Below are 18,672 nucleotides of genomic sequence, written 5' to 3' on the forward strand. Positions count from 1 at the left end.
CAGCTAGCAGCTAGCCAAAACTCACAGTCTAGATCTCTACACTTCTATTTCACAGACCCAAGAATTGTAGCTGCTCTCACAAATCACATAACTGAGGACCAGAGGTGAAGGGTTTTCCAAGGCTACAGAAAAGCAGAGTTTAGGATATTGGCTGGTAGCAGCTTTACCCAGCTTTAATTCTGATTGAAGGAGTTTTGCATTATATTAACTAGAGAAGAAACCCAGAGGGGAAAATCCTCATATTGCAGAGAAAGAACTGTTACTTCGACAAAACAAAATATTTTCTAATGTTTTACAACTGTTGGGATAACAGTCTGTTAGATAGCTGCATTCTTAAACATGGAAATTTTTATCAACTAAAAATTAAAAGTTTTTTTTTAAGTGAAAAATATTCTGAAAAGAAATTGAGCTGCCTGAAGAGAGGGATCTATCTGGGGAGGGAGGTCTCTACAACCTTCAAGAGCTTTGCAGAACTTTTTCTTGCCACTGATGAATTTTAAGGTCTCCATCAATCAGAGAAAAAAAATTAACTTAAAAACAACACCACCAACACCAAAACAAAAAACCTACACACTGTCCCTACAGTGACTGACTACTATCATTGCAGAATCTGTTAGCAAAGGATAACTATTATTTCCAGATAAGTACATCATCCAGATGACACATTATTATAATTTATTTAGGTTTTTTTTACCCCAGAAATGACATGGTCTGAGAAATGACTTGCTGAGAAATCTGTGTTTACATTAAGGAGTGGGGGTGGGGGGAAAATCCCTGCAGAAGTTGAAAAGATGTTAAGTGGTAAATACCAAAATGCCCAGCAAGCATGTAAGCAGGCTCTCATCCCAGCATGAATATGTGCAGCTCAGCATTTTAAAATTTACTTTTAGCTTTTCTAGCAGTTTGAATTAACCCATTCTCTACTTCTGCTCCCTGTGTGAGAGCCCAGCCCTGAACCTACAGACTAAAAGTGTGGGCTCAGTCTTCAGCGATTGGCCAGCAGATAATCCCCTCACCCTGACTGCTTCCTCCGAATGGGCTGCCTCCTGAACAAATGTCTCCTGGATGTTCTTAACAACCAGGAGGCCCAGGGCAATGCCCAGACAAACGTTAGGAAGGAAGTCCAGCTATTTGGAGCTCTACACAGAATTGGAAAAGGCCTGTTGGGAGACCAAACCAATTCAGATAAATGCCACACTAAAGGTACATCCAGACCAGAGGTTCTCCAGAAGCAAGTATGTCAAAACCACCCCAGATAAGCTGTTTTAGGAGATGGACCCCGGCATCTGCAATCATAAAAGATCCTCAGGTGACCCTAAAGTACATCCCTCTTCACAGACACTAATCTAGATTCTCTAAAGAGGCAATTACATTTTTGTCTTAATTTCAGCCCCTGGCAAGATAAAATGAAAAACAAAGCAAGTAACTCCAAACCAAAAATTCTTCCAGATTAGGGTTTCAGCATATCAGTTACTGCAGACATTTGCTTCCAATGGAAAAATAAATCCATGTCGAAATCTTGGTGAGTTGAACTACTGCACGTTATTTGTCCGATTAATCAGGGCTGGCCAGGTACAGTTCTGGTATTCTTCACGCCACAATTTCTAGGTTCTTTGGCTCAATAGAAGAAAGCGAAGAACAAGAACAAAAGCCAAGAGAATAAAAGAGGGTTACCTGAACAGTACAGACTTATTTCAAGAATAACAATTCTGAAGTAAAGTCATCCACTCCTGCAAATGGGTTTGCATTATTATAGCAAAGTCTAATATGCTTCCTCAATGCTTGGTCACTGGTTGGTTGGAAACTTAAACGGTCCATATTCAGCCTATTAAAGATGAAAGAAGACTTAATATTTGATGGGGCCAGTAGGGCCCCCACGTGCAAGAGAGACAACAGGATCTTTATAATAGCAAAATATGCAGTGCAGACTTCCCTTTTACCTTGGTCAATTCACATTTCCTTCATCCTGAGAAGCTGTTCTGGCATAACTCAGAGGTAGGTGTAGCCCAACAACTGGCCCTACAACACTCAGCCATGATGTGATGTAGTTGACACTCCTAGGAAACAAGTGAAAATACAGGCAATTCTAATGTTTTCATTGAGGTGGAGTAGTAGTAGAAAATCATTACCAACAGAAGAGAAGAACTGTCTTCGAAGACATGTGCCCACCATGTGGAATCCCAGCATTTCCAAGTGTCAGCTCCATTGCCTGACACGGACTTGAGATCCAAGGAGACTGAGGTAGCGAAAGGGGGAGTTAAAGGGCGTTGAGGCTCCTAACTCCTCTTGATGATTCCAATTTTACACTTAAAATTTATAGCACTGGCTAAGGTAGTGGAGTGTGGTGGTTAAGAGCATGGCTCTAGAGGCAAAAACACCCAGGTTAAAACCCCAGTTCTACCACTTAACTAGTTGTGTGAACTTGGCCAAGTCATTTAACCTCCCTGTGCTTTAGCTTTCTCCTCTGTAAACTGGGTAAAATAATGGAACTTAGCTTATGGGGTGTTATAAAAATCCAATGTCATTAATTATCTAAAATATTTAGAACAGTGCCTAGCACACAGGAAAAATCAATAAATGTTAGCCATTACTATTATTACAAAAAATATTTCTTTTTTAGCTTAGCTTTTAGAGTCACATAAAAAGATTTACACTTTTAAAATAAGAGTAAAAGCCAATGTATCTTGATGGTGTTTCTTACCTATTGATTTTTCGAGAATTCTTTAACACAGGAGTCATGAATTCATTCGTCTTGCAGGGATGAAGTACAAAGAAGGGTTGTCCAAGTATCGGATGCTCCTGTAAGAATCAGAGTTGGTCCCGGATTGCCAGTGTGAATTACTTCGAAAAAGTTAAAACACACAATCTGGTTTGTTAAAATAAAAGTTTTGTTTTAAATTCCAAGTTACTAAATTAAGATACAGATCAATTTCGGTTTTGAAATATAATTCATAATCCAAACATGAGAACAAGCTGGAGAAGAGGAGTCATGGATTAATACAGCCTTACAATCAAGTGCAAGGGGCACGAGGTTTTGTTTACACACTACGAACTATAGATACATTTTCAGTTCTAACTCTTTGTCAACTAGTGTTTCTCTTCAGCTGAGAATCATTCTCCAGCTTTTCCTCAAGGATGTGAGGAGCGCCTGACCTCGGAACAATACACTTCATTCACCTCTTTGTAAGAGGACCAAAATCTTCCGCACATTTTTCTACACGAACTTTGCCAACAAGTTGCCTATTTCAAGCCTGAGTGTGGCACCAGCAGGCTCACGGGGTAGAATGGCAGGGGGGAGCAGGAGCACGGCTGGCATTATTTAAATTGCTGTCCTTCTGTTTGTCCATCTCTCCTTCTGAGTTTGTTCATCTGGCTTGTTTTTCTTTTTTTAAGATTTTATTATTTATTTGAGAGACAGAGACAGGGGGAGTGAGAGAGAGGATAAATGAGGAGGAGGGACAGAAGCAGGCTCCCCGCTGAGCAGGGCCTGCTGATGAGGAGGGGGAGGAGGGGGGACTCAACCCCAGGACCCTGGGATCACACCCCAAGCCAGGGCAGACCTTTAACTGAGCCACCCACGTGCCCCTGTTTACCTGCTTTGATCATTCAGTCTTTCTCAGGCTCATAGGGCCATCTCTGTAAGTGAGAAGCCCATTGGATGGGAAGGGTCAGCAGGAGAGAACATGGGCAGAGGGAGAAGCAGGCTCCCCGCTGAGTGGTGGCGCTGACGCCAGGCCCCAGATCATGCCCCGAGCCACAGGCAGACGCTTAAGCAACTTAGCCACCAGGCGCCCTCCGCGGCCTTAATGAGAGAATGGCCACAGGGCAGTGCTGGTCAGGCTGCTGCCAGGGCGGGAGATGCACCTCATTTGGCAAACAACGGGGAGCCCCGGGAGGTTTCTATGCAGTGCGTGGCCTAGCACGAACTGTACCAACACAAAAACAGTTGTTATTATTATTATTTTTAAATACTTTATTTTTCTCACGAGAGACACAGAGGGAGAGGCAGAGACATAGGCAGGGGGAGGAGCAGGCTCCCTGCTGGGAGCCTGAAGCAGGACTCGATCCCAGGACCCTGGGAGCCAAAGGCAGGCACTTAACCACTGAGCCACCCAGGCGTCCCCTAAAACAATTATTGGACAATAAATTTATTGACTGTTAACATCGTGGATTCGCCATTATGCCAAAGACTGCAACCTCAAATATTGTTATGGTTTAAATGTTTGCGTCCCCCAAATTTGTAGGTTGAAATCCTAATATTAGCCCAGTGTGATGGTATCACAGGAGGTGGGGCCTTTGGGAGGTGATCAGGTCATGAGGGTAGAGCCTCGTGTTTGAGATTTAGGACTTTATAAAAGAGACCCCCAAACGCTAGCTTACCCCTCTCTGCCACGTGAGGACACAATAAGTGTGCGACCTGAAAGAGGGCCCTCGGGAGAACAGCCAGGTACCCTGATCTCAGACTTCAGAATTGTGAGAAATAAATGACTGTTGTCTATAAACTACCCAATCTGTGGGGGTTTGTTATGGCTGCCCAAGCAATCTAAGACAAATATCTACAAAAACGGCGCAGGTGACCTGAAGGAAGGAAGTCAGTTCAATACACCAGCAGGTGAAAAGGACTGTGGGCAAAAGGAGAGTGCTCCCAGCCAAGGCTATGCTTGCTACTCTGCTCCAGCCAACTGTGCCATGTGGGAATGCAGGTTCAGTGTGCCAGGTCCTTCCCATTTGTCAAAATAGCCTAGGAATCCAGATTTTTATGTAAAACCTCCTAAATTTAAATTTTGGCACTTAAAAAAAAATCATAGAATGGGCCAAATAAAACAAGCCTGTTGGCTGGATTTGGACGAGGGGCCTAGCTTCTTCTCTTGGCTGCTTCTCCTTTTCTCAGCCAGTCCAAGGAGAAGCTGAACTCAGAGCATCCCTGGAAAGAATTACGTGTGGTTGTTGCTGATAACTCTACCCTCCAACCCCAAAACACTCACGTCTGTGTGCATGTGTACAAACCTACTCACAGGAAATTAGAGGCACCTCCGCTGTGTATTGGAGACACTGAGTGTGGAGATTTGCGGGTGCAAATCTGTGCTGAGGGTTCAGGTATCCGCTGGGTGTGGGTGGGTGTATGTCTCCCAAGTGTCACCTGTAGAGTCTGCTCAGGGGCCTGACTCTTAGCGCAGAGCCTGAGCTCCCTTCATTCCTGATCTTTCTCTACTGTTCCCTCCCATCCCTAAGCAGACCCTGGGGTCACAGCCTAAATGTGTTTGCTTGAAGCAAGTCCTCCTGTCCAGCTTGATTGTGGCTCCCCTTGCCTGCCTTCAACTAGTATTTATTAATTCAACACTTATCTATTGATCATCTCTTACGTGTCTGCCAGGAACAGTTCTGGATATAGTAACAGAGATCACTATATCTCAAAGATAAAGCCCCTGATCCCATGGAACCTATGTGCCAGTGCAGGAAGCAGCCAATAAATACACAGAACAAATAAAGAAATAAGATAATCCAAATAATTGTAAGTTCCATGAATAAAATAAAAAGGGTCCCTTGATTTTGAGAGCATCTGGAACCCAAAAACTCCTTGTTGTTGTTAAATAAATCCCTTAAGGATGTTGTTAATCATGACCACTCTTCTAGCAATGTGTCAGAAGCACCCATAATCACTTCCACGGTTAAACTGTGGATGGCCAACTCCCAATGCTTTCTCAAGTGTAACAGCTTCTCTCAGTGGTGGCAAATTAACCAAACCATTAATTACTTTTCAAATACAGATAGAAAATTAATTTTTAAAATATCCCCACATCCTTGTTTCTAAATATATAAGAGTACTGAATACAGGCCTTGAGTTATCATGCATATAATAGTGATTATACAATGTAGAAAAGTAAAAGGTTTCCCCGATGTGATTATAATTCACATATTCTCTCATTCACTCACTTGGCAAATATTAAGTCTTCTTGTCTGATAATTTTTTAATGATTTAACCCTAACTGAAGGCAAAAGGATCCATAGTTTTGAAATGTGGCCAGGGGTGCCTGGGGAGCTCGGTCAGTTAAGCATCTGCCTTCAGCTCAGGTCATGATCCTGGGGTCCTGGGATGGAGCCCCTCATCATCATGGTCACCGGGCCCCCTGCTCAGCGGAGGGCCTGCTTCTCCCTCTCCCTCTGCTGTTCCCTGCTTGTCCTCTCACTCTCTCTCTAGTAAATAAAAAAAAAAACTTTAAGTCAATAAATAAATAAGCAAAATAAATGTAGTTAATCTTAGGGATACCTTAATGCTGCAGGAGTGAGAGAACTCAAAGTTAGCCTTGTGACCTGAGCCAATACCTGAGCCAATCAATTTATATTCAGAGCAAGGTGGAGAATTTACAAATAATTTGAGGCATCTGATCAGTGTAGACAATCAATCTGGATAGTACTTTCCAAAAGCCCTTTTTCTGCAATGGAGATTTTTTAAGGCTCGTGTGATCAGGAAAGATTATCCGTGGTTTCCACTTTCTCCCTGAGACAGCCAGAATCAGAGATGAAAGCCGTCTTTCATTTTTAGTTTAGGAATTATGTGCCGGAGTTCAAAAAAAAAATCTAAAATCCTACACCTTATTTGTTTAACATACCATTTTCAGAAATGGAAGAACATCAAAACTGTCAGGATCTTTTTAGTGACATTTCTTAGATCAATTCAGAAGGTAAATTTGTGTGAAAGTGCTACCATCTGCTGTCAGTACTAATGAACTGATGCAAATCTGCACCGAGAAAAATGTCAGTGTGGAAATACATGCAGCCAATGAACTGTGTTAGGCTTACAACTCAATAAACACTTCTACTGGAACAAAGTTCTGCTAAATGGTTTTCCGTGAAAATAGAAATGATGGGTCAGATTTCTATCTCTGTAACTCCAGAGGAGTTATATAGGCACATTCTCCTATGAAATTTAATTTAGCAATGGTTAAATGTCTCATAAAATAAGTCTGACATGAATGCTGTGAATTGGTTTCAGAACTATTAGATATGACTATCACAAGGAAATGATAATACTGCACCTTCATTCTTACATCTAATAAAGGGGATGAATTTCTTGGTTCGTTTCTTAATTTTCCTGGCTCTCCAGGAGGGCACAAATATAATTTCACATACTAAGCTTTCAGCCAGTTTCATATTCCAGACTGATCAAATTTGCCTTCCACTCGGGGCACATTCCTTAGAAATGGAGAGGGATATTTCCCTAAGCCTGCTTCCTCAAGCAGGGAAAGGAAAAAGGCTATTGAACATCTACAGTATGAGACACTGTACAAGTGCTCTGCATGGGGTCATCTACCCAAATAATTCTTTGAGGAAGGCTTCCTTTTTGCCACTTTGGAGAACAGGTTCAAAAGGGTTATGCTTAAAGGCCCCCATGTAGTGAGGGGTGACGCAGCTCCCAGGTCCAGGCTTACATCGCACCTCCTCACCCCGCTGACCAGAGGTGGCATCAAGGATGTTTAATCCTTTCTAGTCTATCTTTTAAAAAATCTATTTACTTTTATTTCAAAATAATGTATTTTCATAAAAAGTAGAAGGGCAATACAAAGAGAGAGCTCAGAAAATACAGAGAAGAATGAAGAGTAAAAGCAAGATAGCCTAGAATTGCCCGACTCAGATTGAATCACTCACTATTTGGTGAACTTCAAACTTTTGCAGGTACACACATGTAGTCTTCTATTGCTTTTTACTCACTGAAGAGAGTTATTTCTCAAGTGCCTACTGCATGCCACTCCCTGCCATATGTTTTTTGTTAGTGTTCTTGAAGTTTCTTTGTCTTCTGTCTTATGGATTTCTGTTACTTAATTTTATTTTTGCCCTACATATAATTTTGTTTGGATTTATTTTGTTGTTCTTAATTTTTAAATGTTCCATGGGTGTTTAAGAATATGTATAAAGAATATCTAGGGACACCTGGCTCAGTCAGCTAAGCATCTGCCTTCAGCTCAGGTCATGATCCCAGGGTCCTGAGATTGAGCCCCACATCCGGCTCCCTGCTCATCGAGGAGCCTGCTTCTTCCTCTCCCCCCAATTTGTGCTATTTTAGTTGCTAACTCTGTCTCCCTCCCTCCCTCCCTCTCTCTCAAATAAATAAATAAAATCTTAAAAAAAAAAAAAAAAGAATATGTAATCATGAGGTGTTGGCTAGAGTGTTTCCCAGGTGTCACTAGATCAAGCTAGGTTATTGTGTTGTCCAGTTTCTAGATTCCTATCCATGAATTTCTAAAAGAAGCTTAAATCTCCTCTATAGTAGCTGGTTTGTCCATTTCTGTTTGTAGTTTGTCGATTCTTGCTCTATATATCCTGAAGCTGCTTTATTTAAATGCAAATATTTTCCTAAGGAATGAACCTTTAATACAAAGTGATCATATTTATCTCTGATGATGCTTTCTGCCCCCCAAAAAGGACTTTAGACAAAAATATAGCTGCACCAGCCTTCTATTTACCTTATGCATTTAAAAAAATTTAAAAAATTAGAAAACTAGATATTTACTTATATTTATGTACAGTTTACCATGAAACTACTTACTGTTCTCCAAACACACTATTTTTCTTACCTCCAAACCTTTGCACACAATCTTCTGTCTGGGAGACCCTCCCACCCTTCTCACCTACTAATGCCCATTTCTCTCCTACAGATCTCAGCTTTCCTTTAGCCAGTCCTGCATCAGGTCCCTCCCTCTGTATTTCCACTGCACCTCCTGCTCAAGCCTACTGTTTAACTCCACACCATTCTGCACAGGGAATTGACTCTTTATAGGAGTCTTCTGTTACTATACTGTAATTCCTTGAGGGCAGAGGAAGTATTCTGATTACTATTTTAATCTCAGCATCCATAACAGTGCCTTTCACCTAATAGGCACTCAGTAAATACTAGTGGAATTACTGCAGAGACGAATACATGCTACTGTGCCCAAGGAAATAATTGGCACATGCAGCCTGTTTTATAAAGGGGGACATTCGTGTGCAATGCACCACTGGCCCCTGATGCCACTGTGGGGATGTTAAAGGAAAAGAAACATTTTCTGCCATTGTTACAAAACCAGGGGCAGCACATTCTGTACATTTATTATGAGTCTCCAGATAAGATTAGAATCTCAATATCTGGGATCCCTGGGTGGCGCAGTGGTTTGGCGCCTGCCTTTGGCCCAGGGCGCGATCCTGGAGACCCGGGATCGAATCCCACATCAGGCTCCCGGTGCATGGAGCCTGCTTCTCCCTCTGCCTATGTCTCTGCCTCTCTCTCTCTCTGTGACTATCATAAATAAATAAAAATTAAAAAAAAAAGAAAAAAGAATCTCAATATCTGTTTTCCCAAATATTTCTTCCAAAGTGCATCTAAGAACAAAGGAGAGGGTCTAAAGGCATAGTTAGGATAACTCTCCATGTAAAAACTTATATCAACTAGGGTGCCTGGGTGGCTCAGTCAGTTGAGTGGCTGACTCTTGATTTTGGCTTAGGTCATGGTCTCAGAGTCCTGGGATCAAGCCTTGTGTCACGTCAGGCTCTGTGCTCAGCGGGAGTCTGCTTCAGGATTCTCTCTCTTCCGCTGCCCCTCCCTCTGCTCACTCTCTCTCTCTCAAATAAATAAATGGATCTTTGAAAAAAAAAACAATTATGCCAACCCTGCAATATATTCTAAAATCAATCTCTTGGTTTCCATAAAAAACAATATCCTATAACACTACCAAAAAAATTGATGTACCATGCATGATACATATTTTATTTTAAGATTCGTTTATTTATTCATGAAAGACACAGAGAAAGAGAGGAAGAGACACAGGCAGAGGGAGAAGCAGGCTCCTTGCAGGGCGCCTGACGTGGGACTCGATCCTGGATCCTGGGATCATACCCTGAGCCGAAGGCAGACGCTCAACCACTGAGCCACCCAGGCATCCATGATATATATTTTAATTCTCTGAGTTAGCCTACCACCACTACACCACAGTATCCCCCTGACACGTGTTAGCCAGACTAAGAAACTAAGAAACACTACTAAAATATATGAAATATATAACAAACTCACGAATTTCTACTTAACTCACTCCTATATTCATGTGTTTTTCACAAATGCATTCAATAAATATCACTGAGTACCTACTGTGGGTAAGACTCCATGATAAACATTCATCCACCTATCCTTCTATCCACCTATTCATTTACTCAAAGCAATATTTATGGAGCACAATTCTGTATGCCGGGCACTGTTCTGGGCACTGGAGATATAAGCATACTCAAGATAGAAGCAAAATCTGCTCTCATGGAGTTTATAGTCTAGTTTTAGATATAAAATAACTAGAAATATATAAAATAACATCTCATTATCTCCACTCCTGAGGTTTACAGTCCAGCTGCACCCCCAATACTAAAAGTCCTGGTCTGCATCTCTAGGAGAGAGAATTCCAATAAGTCTTTCACCACTCACTCCCCTCCACTTAGGATTTCTAAAGAGAATGGAAAAAGAGGTCTTTAGGGAGAACTGAAATGTCATTTGGCCTGATGGTGGGGGGTGAGTAAGTAGTAGGACTCATGAGCAGAAACCAGAAAAGCTGGCAGAAAGACACCCTCTATGGGAGTGATTTTTCTTTCATCATTTGGAGAAGAGACACGAGGAGGCTTCCCACTTCAGAGAGGACTGTAGGGATCTCAGTGGCACTGGGAAAGAATGAGATGTTCCCCCACTGTGAGATGGAGGGTATCCTGAGGACAGTCTGCAGGTGCTGGAGGCCAAAGATGGGCTCACCAATAAATGAGAGGCAACCCAGGCCTGAGGACCCATGGATGGAAAGATTCTTTGTTCTCATGGTAAGAGCCTGATGCCTCCTCAACTACTATTTTCACCCTACAACCCTAATGCTTGTTGTACTGTGAGGGGTTTCCATAACACTGTGTTGAGTGCAGTGCAGTTGGAAACACCAGACTGTACATGGGGTGTATATTTTTATGAGCTAAGAGGGACCTGGAGTCAATTGGAACAGGACATCTCCTCTCCACTCCTCCTCTCTCCCAGTCATTAGAGCATCCACAATTCAAGGGTTACAGAAATTACTATAATACACAACAGATCACATACAGCTCAAGAGGTACCAATCCAGGAGTATGGGAATTCAGAGAAAGGAGAGGTCAGTTCTGATTGGCAGGAGGAGGGGAAACAAAGACTTCCTGAAGTCATGGCGCTTCATCCCATCCAGGACTTAAACAGAGGGCAGGACTAGAGGCAGGAAAGACAAACCTGTGGCTGTAGGCCCTAAGACAGAACAAGATTACTCTAAGCTTTGTGGGAAGGGAGTTCAGTGACGGACACACAGACTTCCATCTATTAAGTAAGATCGAGAAGTCTGGGGCAGCCTGGGTGGCTCAGCGGTTTAGCACCACCTTCTGCCCAGGGCCTGATCCTGGAGACCGGGGATCGAGTCCCACGTTGGGCTCCCTGCAAGGAGCCTGCTTCTCCCTCTGCCTGTGTCTCTGCCTCTCTCTCTCTCTCTCTCTCTCTCTGTCTCTCTCTCTTTCCTCTCTGTGTATTCTCATGAATAAATAAATAAAATCTTTAAAAAAAAAAAAAGATTGAGAAGTCTGGTAAAGTTAGAGAAGAAAAATGCCTATTTTTTTATTGTGTTGGTGACATTATTAAATAAATGAAGCGATCCCTGTAAGATCCAAAGGATTCTCTGGAAGTGATCAACACCTACATAAGATAAAGAAGCCAGGTTTGAAGTACAAGCAATCCTCTTGTGTAGTTTTGAAAAGAGACAGGGGAGGAAAAACAAGGGGGGGGGGAAAGAAATATCCTAGGACAGACATCTATCCCCAGTAGTGTGTGAAGATGCAGATACAAAGACAGTGAGAGTATATTTAAAAATAGATACATGTGGGAAAGAAATGGGCACCTTGCCCAAGTACCGTGAAAGGTCAGCGAGTTTCTCCTTGTTTCTTGGACAGGCAGAGGGAGATCAGTGAAGAAGCTACGCTTTGCTCAAGCTGCACCTGTCGGCATTTTGTGGCCAGTTAATTGGGAGTAAAACTCTAAAGGCGTTCGGAAAAGTAGATTTAAAAATAAAAAGGAGAGTTCTTCAAATTCACATGCTGCACAGAAGTCACCAGGCTTCCCAGAATTTTTATTAAAAATTACAAACATCACAGCAATAGTTCTTAGACACCACTTCCTCTGCTAACAAAAACTTTCCTTTCATGGCTCCAGAGGGAGTCCAGAAACTAATTCTCCCACTCCTGCAAACATCTACAAAGGGCTCCCTCCCCGGGCTGCTGACAGTCCCAACTCCAACTCCTGCATTAGAAAGCAGAGTCTGAATATATTTATAGACTCTATATGGGTTGTTGCTTTAAGCAACACCATTAATATGTCAGAATTCTGAGTTCCTAAACTTATTCAGTTATCAATTTGTTGTACATTATTTAATCTCTCCGTATTTTGATATGCAAACTAGAAATAGCACTGCTGATACTTCACAGGGTGAAAGGAGATAACCAACAAGACCATTATGAAGCTTGCTGGGGGAAAAAGAGCTTATGTAAATGTCTATTAATTAAACAGAAACGGCTGCACAGCTAGGTCAGGCATGATGAGAAGACTGAACAACCCATCCCAGCCACCAGCATCAAAAAGAAGAACTGAACATTTAATCCTGATAGCACTTGTTGGTTGCATTTTATAAAGAACATTAAATTGTAATATCTGTAACATGACACAGACTAGCATATTTCAGACCATCCTCAAAGAATTCTTTGATAGAACAGAAACTTATTAGAGACAACAGCCAAAAACAAAAAGAGCCAGCCAATTACTAATGAAGAACTTGTAAAAAGCTAATCAAAGCTCTCATCCAGAGAAAATGAGAAAATCTGAGGCTCAGAATGATTTTGTATATTGATGAGATTTTTATATAGCGTCACAGAAAGAAAAATACAACAGATTTAAATGAAGACAAAAAGGACTCTAAGTCTCTGGTTAAAAGCCTTGTTATGTTCCACGTCAACGTTTTTATTAAAAATGTTCCATTCTGGTGGAAACATCCATTTTTTAAAAATACCTGATGAGTAGTGGTATCGGTAGAGGACACTCTCAGTCCGTCTCTCTCTAGGCAAACGCCTAAGTGTCAGGAGAGCCAGACAGAGCCTTCATTCCGCCTCCACCCAACTAGTAGAAAATTGCTCAGAGGGGTGGCTTAGCCAAGGTCATAGCACCCAGAAATGATGGAGCTCACGTCCAGATTCCAGAACACAGCACAGTCTTTCCCTGCCATTGCCAAGCCTGCTAAGGACTAAACGCAGCACTTCGGCATGAAAGAACTTGCAGGCATTACATTTATTCTATTTTTGTCTTAAAGGAAAACAATTAGGAACTTGTTCTTTCCAAGTATTAATTCTTTTATTTTTTCTTCCACTCTGTTACATAATGGTGACAATTTCTGGCTCACTAAGTCTATTTCTGAGCTACTCACTAAAACAGTGACACTATTTTAGAGCTTAGGTATGTTGGGGTATAATAGAGAGGTGAATCAGCAATCATAAAATTCAAGGATTTTCAAGAACAAACTCACAAACAACCTAGTTCACTGATAATCAGATATTAATGTCTAGGAACTATCATACAGGAAGATGTTTTATGAGCAACACAAAATAAAATAGCAGTCTGTTAGTATAATTACTTTTTAGAATGGTGCCAAATACTATTTTAATGCAACGAAAAGGCATACAGATGAATCTTCAAGATGACTTTTTAAAAAAATATCAAAATGCTCTCTTCAGATAAATATAATCAATATAAATTCCTAATAAAAGCACCCTAGTTTACAACTAAAAGTTATGTATTTCCTTCCTGCTTCTTATCCAACTTTCGTAATAAAAGATCCTTTTTTATTCCCAGAAGCAGATTTCCCAGGGATTTAAGTTAAAATTAGTTTTTCTCTTTAGAAGATCTCTCAAAAGAGACTCTGTGAAGAAAATTCCTAAGGATGTGATAAACCCATTACAAATCTGTTATTACGTGTTTAATAATGAAAAATGTTAGGCAAAGATATATAAAAATTTAGCTACTATGAGATAATGCTCCCACTTTTTAGATCAGTAATTATTTGAAATAAGGTAACAAAAACAATACTATCAATATGCTAGAGTATTAAGAAATTACATTCTTCCATATAAAACTGAAACAACAGATTTTCTTCAGAAAACAATTGTATTCCTGGTATTTTGCAAGCAAGTAGTATGGGCAACGATGGCAGATACTTATTTTTAAAGATATTTTATTAAAAATGTAAGCAATGTTAGGATAAAAAAAATGTACATTCTAATCCCACTTCCCAGCGAAATCCATTTTTTTCATTTCTCCATAGTAACTTCTACTGGAATTTTAAGAACTGATTTTTATAGCTTGGATCTAGTTCAGTAGTTTCTAGACAAGAAAGTCTATGAAAAAAAGAAAGCCTAAAACTGAAAAAGAAAACCAGTACCAGGAAATCCAAGCAGGCTTCACACATGAAGTCAAGGCTGAGCTCAGATATCACTGTTATTCTTGCACACATCTCTTCACACCAGCGAAGTCAACAAATTTGATGATCGCTTCAGACTAGGTCATCCTTGAGTTTTTGTTTTTCCTTTCTCTTAAAGGTTGATTTCTTCCCAATTTTATTGCTATCTACTTACTTATCTTTCATAGTTATGTACACAGTGAATATATCATTTTGTGATTTTTTTCTCTTTAGCTCTTAACGTCATTTAATATATACTTTTCTGTATTTTATATACTCCTTGTAATTTTCTTTTAGTCACATAATATTCCATCTGGCTAATATAACAGACTTTACCATTATACCCCCATCAGATATTTAGAACCCTTTCCAGTTTTATACTATTATACATTGTGTGTGTGTGTGTGTGTGTGTGTGTATTACAAATTGTGGATTATTTCCTTAAAATAACATTTCAGGAATAAGTAAAAACAGTGGGGATATCTATATGGCTGTTGATCTGTATTATCACATTTCCCTGCAAAATTATTAAACTAATGTATATTGCAACCAATATAAACTACTTGACTAGTCCCTCACTGTTTTAAGTAGCACTATCTTCATGTTAGAATTAAATCCTCCACAGAAATATTTCACACAAACATCACACAGACTTTATGAAGACTCCAGGCAACTAGATTTGGCTTTATGCCACTTCTGACTTGGCCATAGGATGCAACCCTTGGGAATTACTGATTTGAGGCAGGAGAACAAACATATGGAGAAGGGTTAGAGCTCAGAGTAGGGTTGGGTGACTCTCTCAAATGCTAATAAACACATTATGTCCCTGCTGCTGCTTTTCCAGATTGGCTGGGGTAGGGTCACCAACTTCTCAGAAAGCTATGCCAAAGCTTCCGTCTCTCAGAGCATGCTTGCATTATCTGACCTGAGTCTCCAGCAGGAGACACCTGAGTGTCAGAGGGCCATGAAAATAGGCCATAACAAATCACATTAACTAAAGCTCATGCTCTCCTCAGATCCTGTGGCAGTCGGTATAAATATGGCTATAGTATTATCATATCAATCCTCTAAAAGCTCTTGACTTTTCTTGGCAAAGGCCTGGAAAATAATGTTAAGTGTGAAAACCAGCACCCAACACTGTCTATTCATTATGATTACAACTATGGATATGCTCACATGAAACCTACCCACCAAGAAAATGATATCCAAACTTTCATCTTGCGGCATGGCACGAAATAAGAATGTCAAACTGATGTAAGTATAATTGGCAGCAAACACACCTGAGGGAATGTGAATTTTCTTCAATGCTTTTTTTTTTAATGTTGAAAACACTCTATTTTTAGCATGTTCCTCATGAGGCCTATTCTTTCTTTCTTTTCTTTTCTTTTCTTTTTTTTTTTTTTTTTTGTCCTAGCTGGTGCTCCTCTAGAAGTAGGAACAGCTGCTTTTCCAACACGATGTAAAACTCTCAGCACTCATCTAGAACAGCCTCCCCATTTTGGCCTCAGGACAAGATCCACTCTGAGAGTGGCCCACCTACAGACAGATCACAGGACAAATCTAGCTCCCCGTCAAGGGCAAGGGCTCTCTCCCAGGCAATACACATACAGTAATCAGGTTGAGAGGGCATGGGGTTGTCCATGTACTGACCTTCTCTGTGAAGCGTTGGAGATACTCACCCGAGGTCGTTCACAGAGCCAAACCAACTTTCCACTAGGGAAGCCTCAGCATTCTAAAATTTTGCTTAGCTTCCCAACTTGATAAAGAAGATATTATTCTTAACACCTGGTACTCAGAAAACAAAAAGGGGATTTTATGCCAGTACTTTCACTTGCATCTTCACTCCTCTAAGTCAGCATTTTATTCCAAAGTCTTTGAGCATTTTTGTTTATACACACCTACACTTTAAAAATATGTATCAATTGGGGCACCTCGTTGATGCAGTTGTTTAAATGTCCATCTCTTGTTTTCAGCTTAGGTCGTGATCAGAGAGTCATGAGACCGAGCCGTGAGTTAGGCTCTGTACTCAGCTCAGAGTCTGCTTAAGATCCTCTTTCCCTCGGTCCTTCTGCCCTTCTCTAAAATAGATAAATGAATCTTAAACACACACACACACACACACACACACACACACACCCAGGAACAGAAGTTGACTTCTAAATTTTTCCTTAAATAGTTAAAAAGGGTGTAATTTCTGGTATATTATAAATACTGACCATTTTAAATACATGTTTTTATACATATACAGTTTTAAATAATATTATTATGTCACTCTCTTAAATGTATTCAATTGGAAATAAATGCCACAGCATTATGACACCCACTATCATTCATTTTAAAAATATATGAACAATTGGATATTTTACATTTTTCTCCTTGAATTATCTCCATTCTGCTCCTGTCAAAGAACTTTATCCTAATGTATATTTTATGCTTAAAAGCTTTTTATTGATCATATTCTTGTAAACAAAAAATAGAAATTCATTTTCCAAAATTTCCTCTAACCATTTTGCTCTAAGTGTTAAATTAACTAAGACAACTGAGTTTTCATTATAATTATTAATAATAATCAGTTCATCAAAACTAAATATGTTATAAAATTTGGTAAAAAATAAACATAAAAAGTGAAATATTTTTGGAAATCATAATAGCATCACTTAGTATATACTACAGGTCATACTTTTTTTATACAGGTATGAAGCCACTTAATCCTCACAACACCCTACTATTATTAACCCTGTTTTATAGACACAGAAACTAAGGTAGAGAAAGCTCCTCAAGGTCACAGAGCCTGGATCTGCACACTGACTCTGGTTCCACGGTCCAGTCACTTAACCACTGTCCGGAACGACTCAACTCTTAAAAATAGAGATTAAGAAAAAAAAAATAGAGATTAAGGACAGAAGAGGGGGGCTAGAATAAAGGGGGTGTCCAAGTGCTCCTTAGTGCCCTGGCTGAGCAATGCACCATGGTAAGGGCTTGGGATGGGTGTGAGGGACGATGCCTTTGTTTTCCACAGTGACAGAAAGGCAAAGAGGGAAAGTGGGAAAGGAAAATCTTGGCCACAAGTGCCTTTTTAGACAGATGGATTTTATGAGAGGGTGCATATGGAAGTGGAAGATCTGGAAATTAATTCCTTTAAAATTCTCCATACACACACACCCTCTGGGAAGTCTTCACATACACCCGAGGGTTACATACACTCCAGTATGAATGCAACTGGATTCAGTCTCTGGTACAATAAAAATTAGAGGTTTTGTGAAACATTTGTAATGCTTAGGAACAAAATTTAATTAAAATTTAAATTACTTTAACCCTTGAATTTTATTTTAAAATGGCAGTTAATTTCAATAATTTGGAAGGACACAAATGCTAAAATGTAACAGGATAGTAATAAGCATAACTATAATCTACATGGTAGTTTTATAATGATTAGATATAACGCATGAAAAGATAGCAGGTCAGTAATAGAGCCATGCATAAAACCCTCCTCTCAAAATCTTTATTTGCATTTCTATTACTGAAATCATTTCCTAATAATGAAGTTGCCATGAGAGAAGCTCCATTACTAAGGAATCACTGTTACAGAAACAACGTTATTAAAGCATTGCTATGTACAGGAACTTTTATTAGAATGATACAAGTTGTATATCATTGTAATAAAGCTTCCATTATAATCCTAATTGCATAAAGCTATGTTTGAGTATAGCGATGCTAGAGCTGTAGGACTTTTAATAAAGTATCAAAATAATGCTTTGGTAATAGGATTGTTTAGCATACTAATACTTCAGGGAAGACTGAACTGACTAATGGATGATGTCTATGCCACTGATTACACACATCATACCAAGAATTAAAAAGAACCCACATGTACTTAGTAACATCCAGCACAGTCATGTGTGTGTTGAGGTGCACACACCACAGTTCTCTTCGGTGTAACAACTCAGTACGTCCAATTCACTAACTGGAAGAACAGCAAATTGCCAAAATGGACATTTGTAACTGTGATAATTAAGAGGTTTAGGTTCAGATCTATGGAGACCTGGTTATCAAATAGTTAACAATAAATTATACAGACCCACAGACATGAACACAGACGTATCTTGAGAATTGCCTGTTAGGAGCGCTACTGGGGAAACTGAATTTTTGTTGGTGGTAAAGGGAGGGT

At 40.0% G+C, this 18,672-nt stretch overlaps 1 protein-coding gene across 3 annotated transcripts in view; it reads right to left on the minus strand.

The window, feature by feature from the left end:
- Positions 1 to 658: 658 nt before the first annotated feature.
- Positions 659 to 18,672, minus strand: part of ATG10 (autophagy related 10) — a 215,337-nt gene continuing 197,323 nt past the window's right edge. For 2 of the 3 annotated variants that reach the window (XM_041752105.1, XM_041752103.1), the window contains exons 6-8: positions 2,702 to 2,799; positions 1,941 to 2,057; positions 659 to 1,825 (exon numbers count right to left, since the gene is read on the minus strand). In XM_041752105.1, the coding sequence (XP_041608039.1) occupies positions 1,946 to 2,057; positions 2,702 to 2,799 (210 nt within the window). In that variant the 3' untranslated portion in view covers positions 659 to 1,825; positions 1,941 to 1,945. The remainder of the gene's footprint in view (positions 1,826 to 1,940; positions 2,058 to 2,701; positions 2,800 to 18,672) is intronic. The other variant, XM_041752104.1, reaches the window with a different exon arrangement.

The sequence above is a fragment of the Vulpes lagopus genome, chromosome 4 (assembly GCF_018345385.1).
Source record: "Vulpes lagopus strain Blue_001 chromosome 4, ASM1834538v1, whole genome shotgun sequence".
NCBI classification, from domain to species: Eukaryota; Metazoa; Chordata; class Mammalia; order Carnivora; family Canidae; genus Vulpes; species Vulpes lagopus.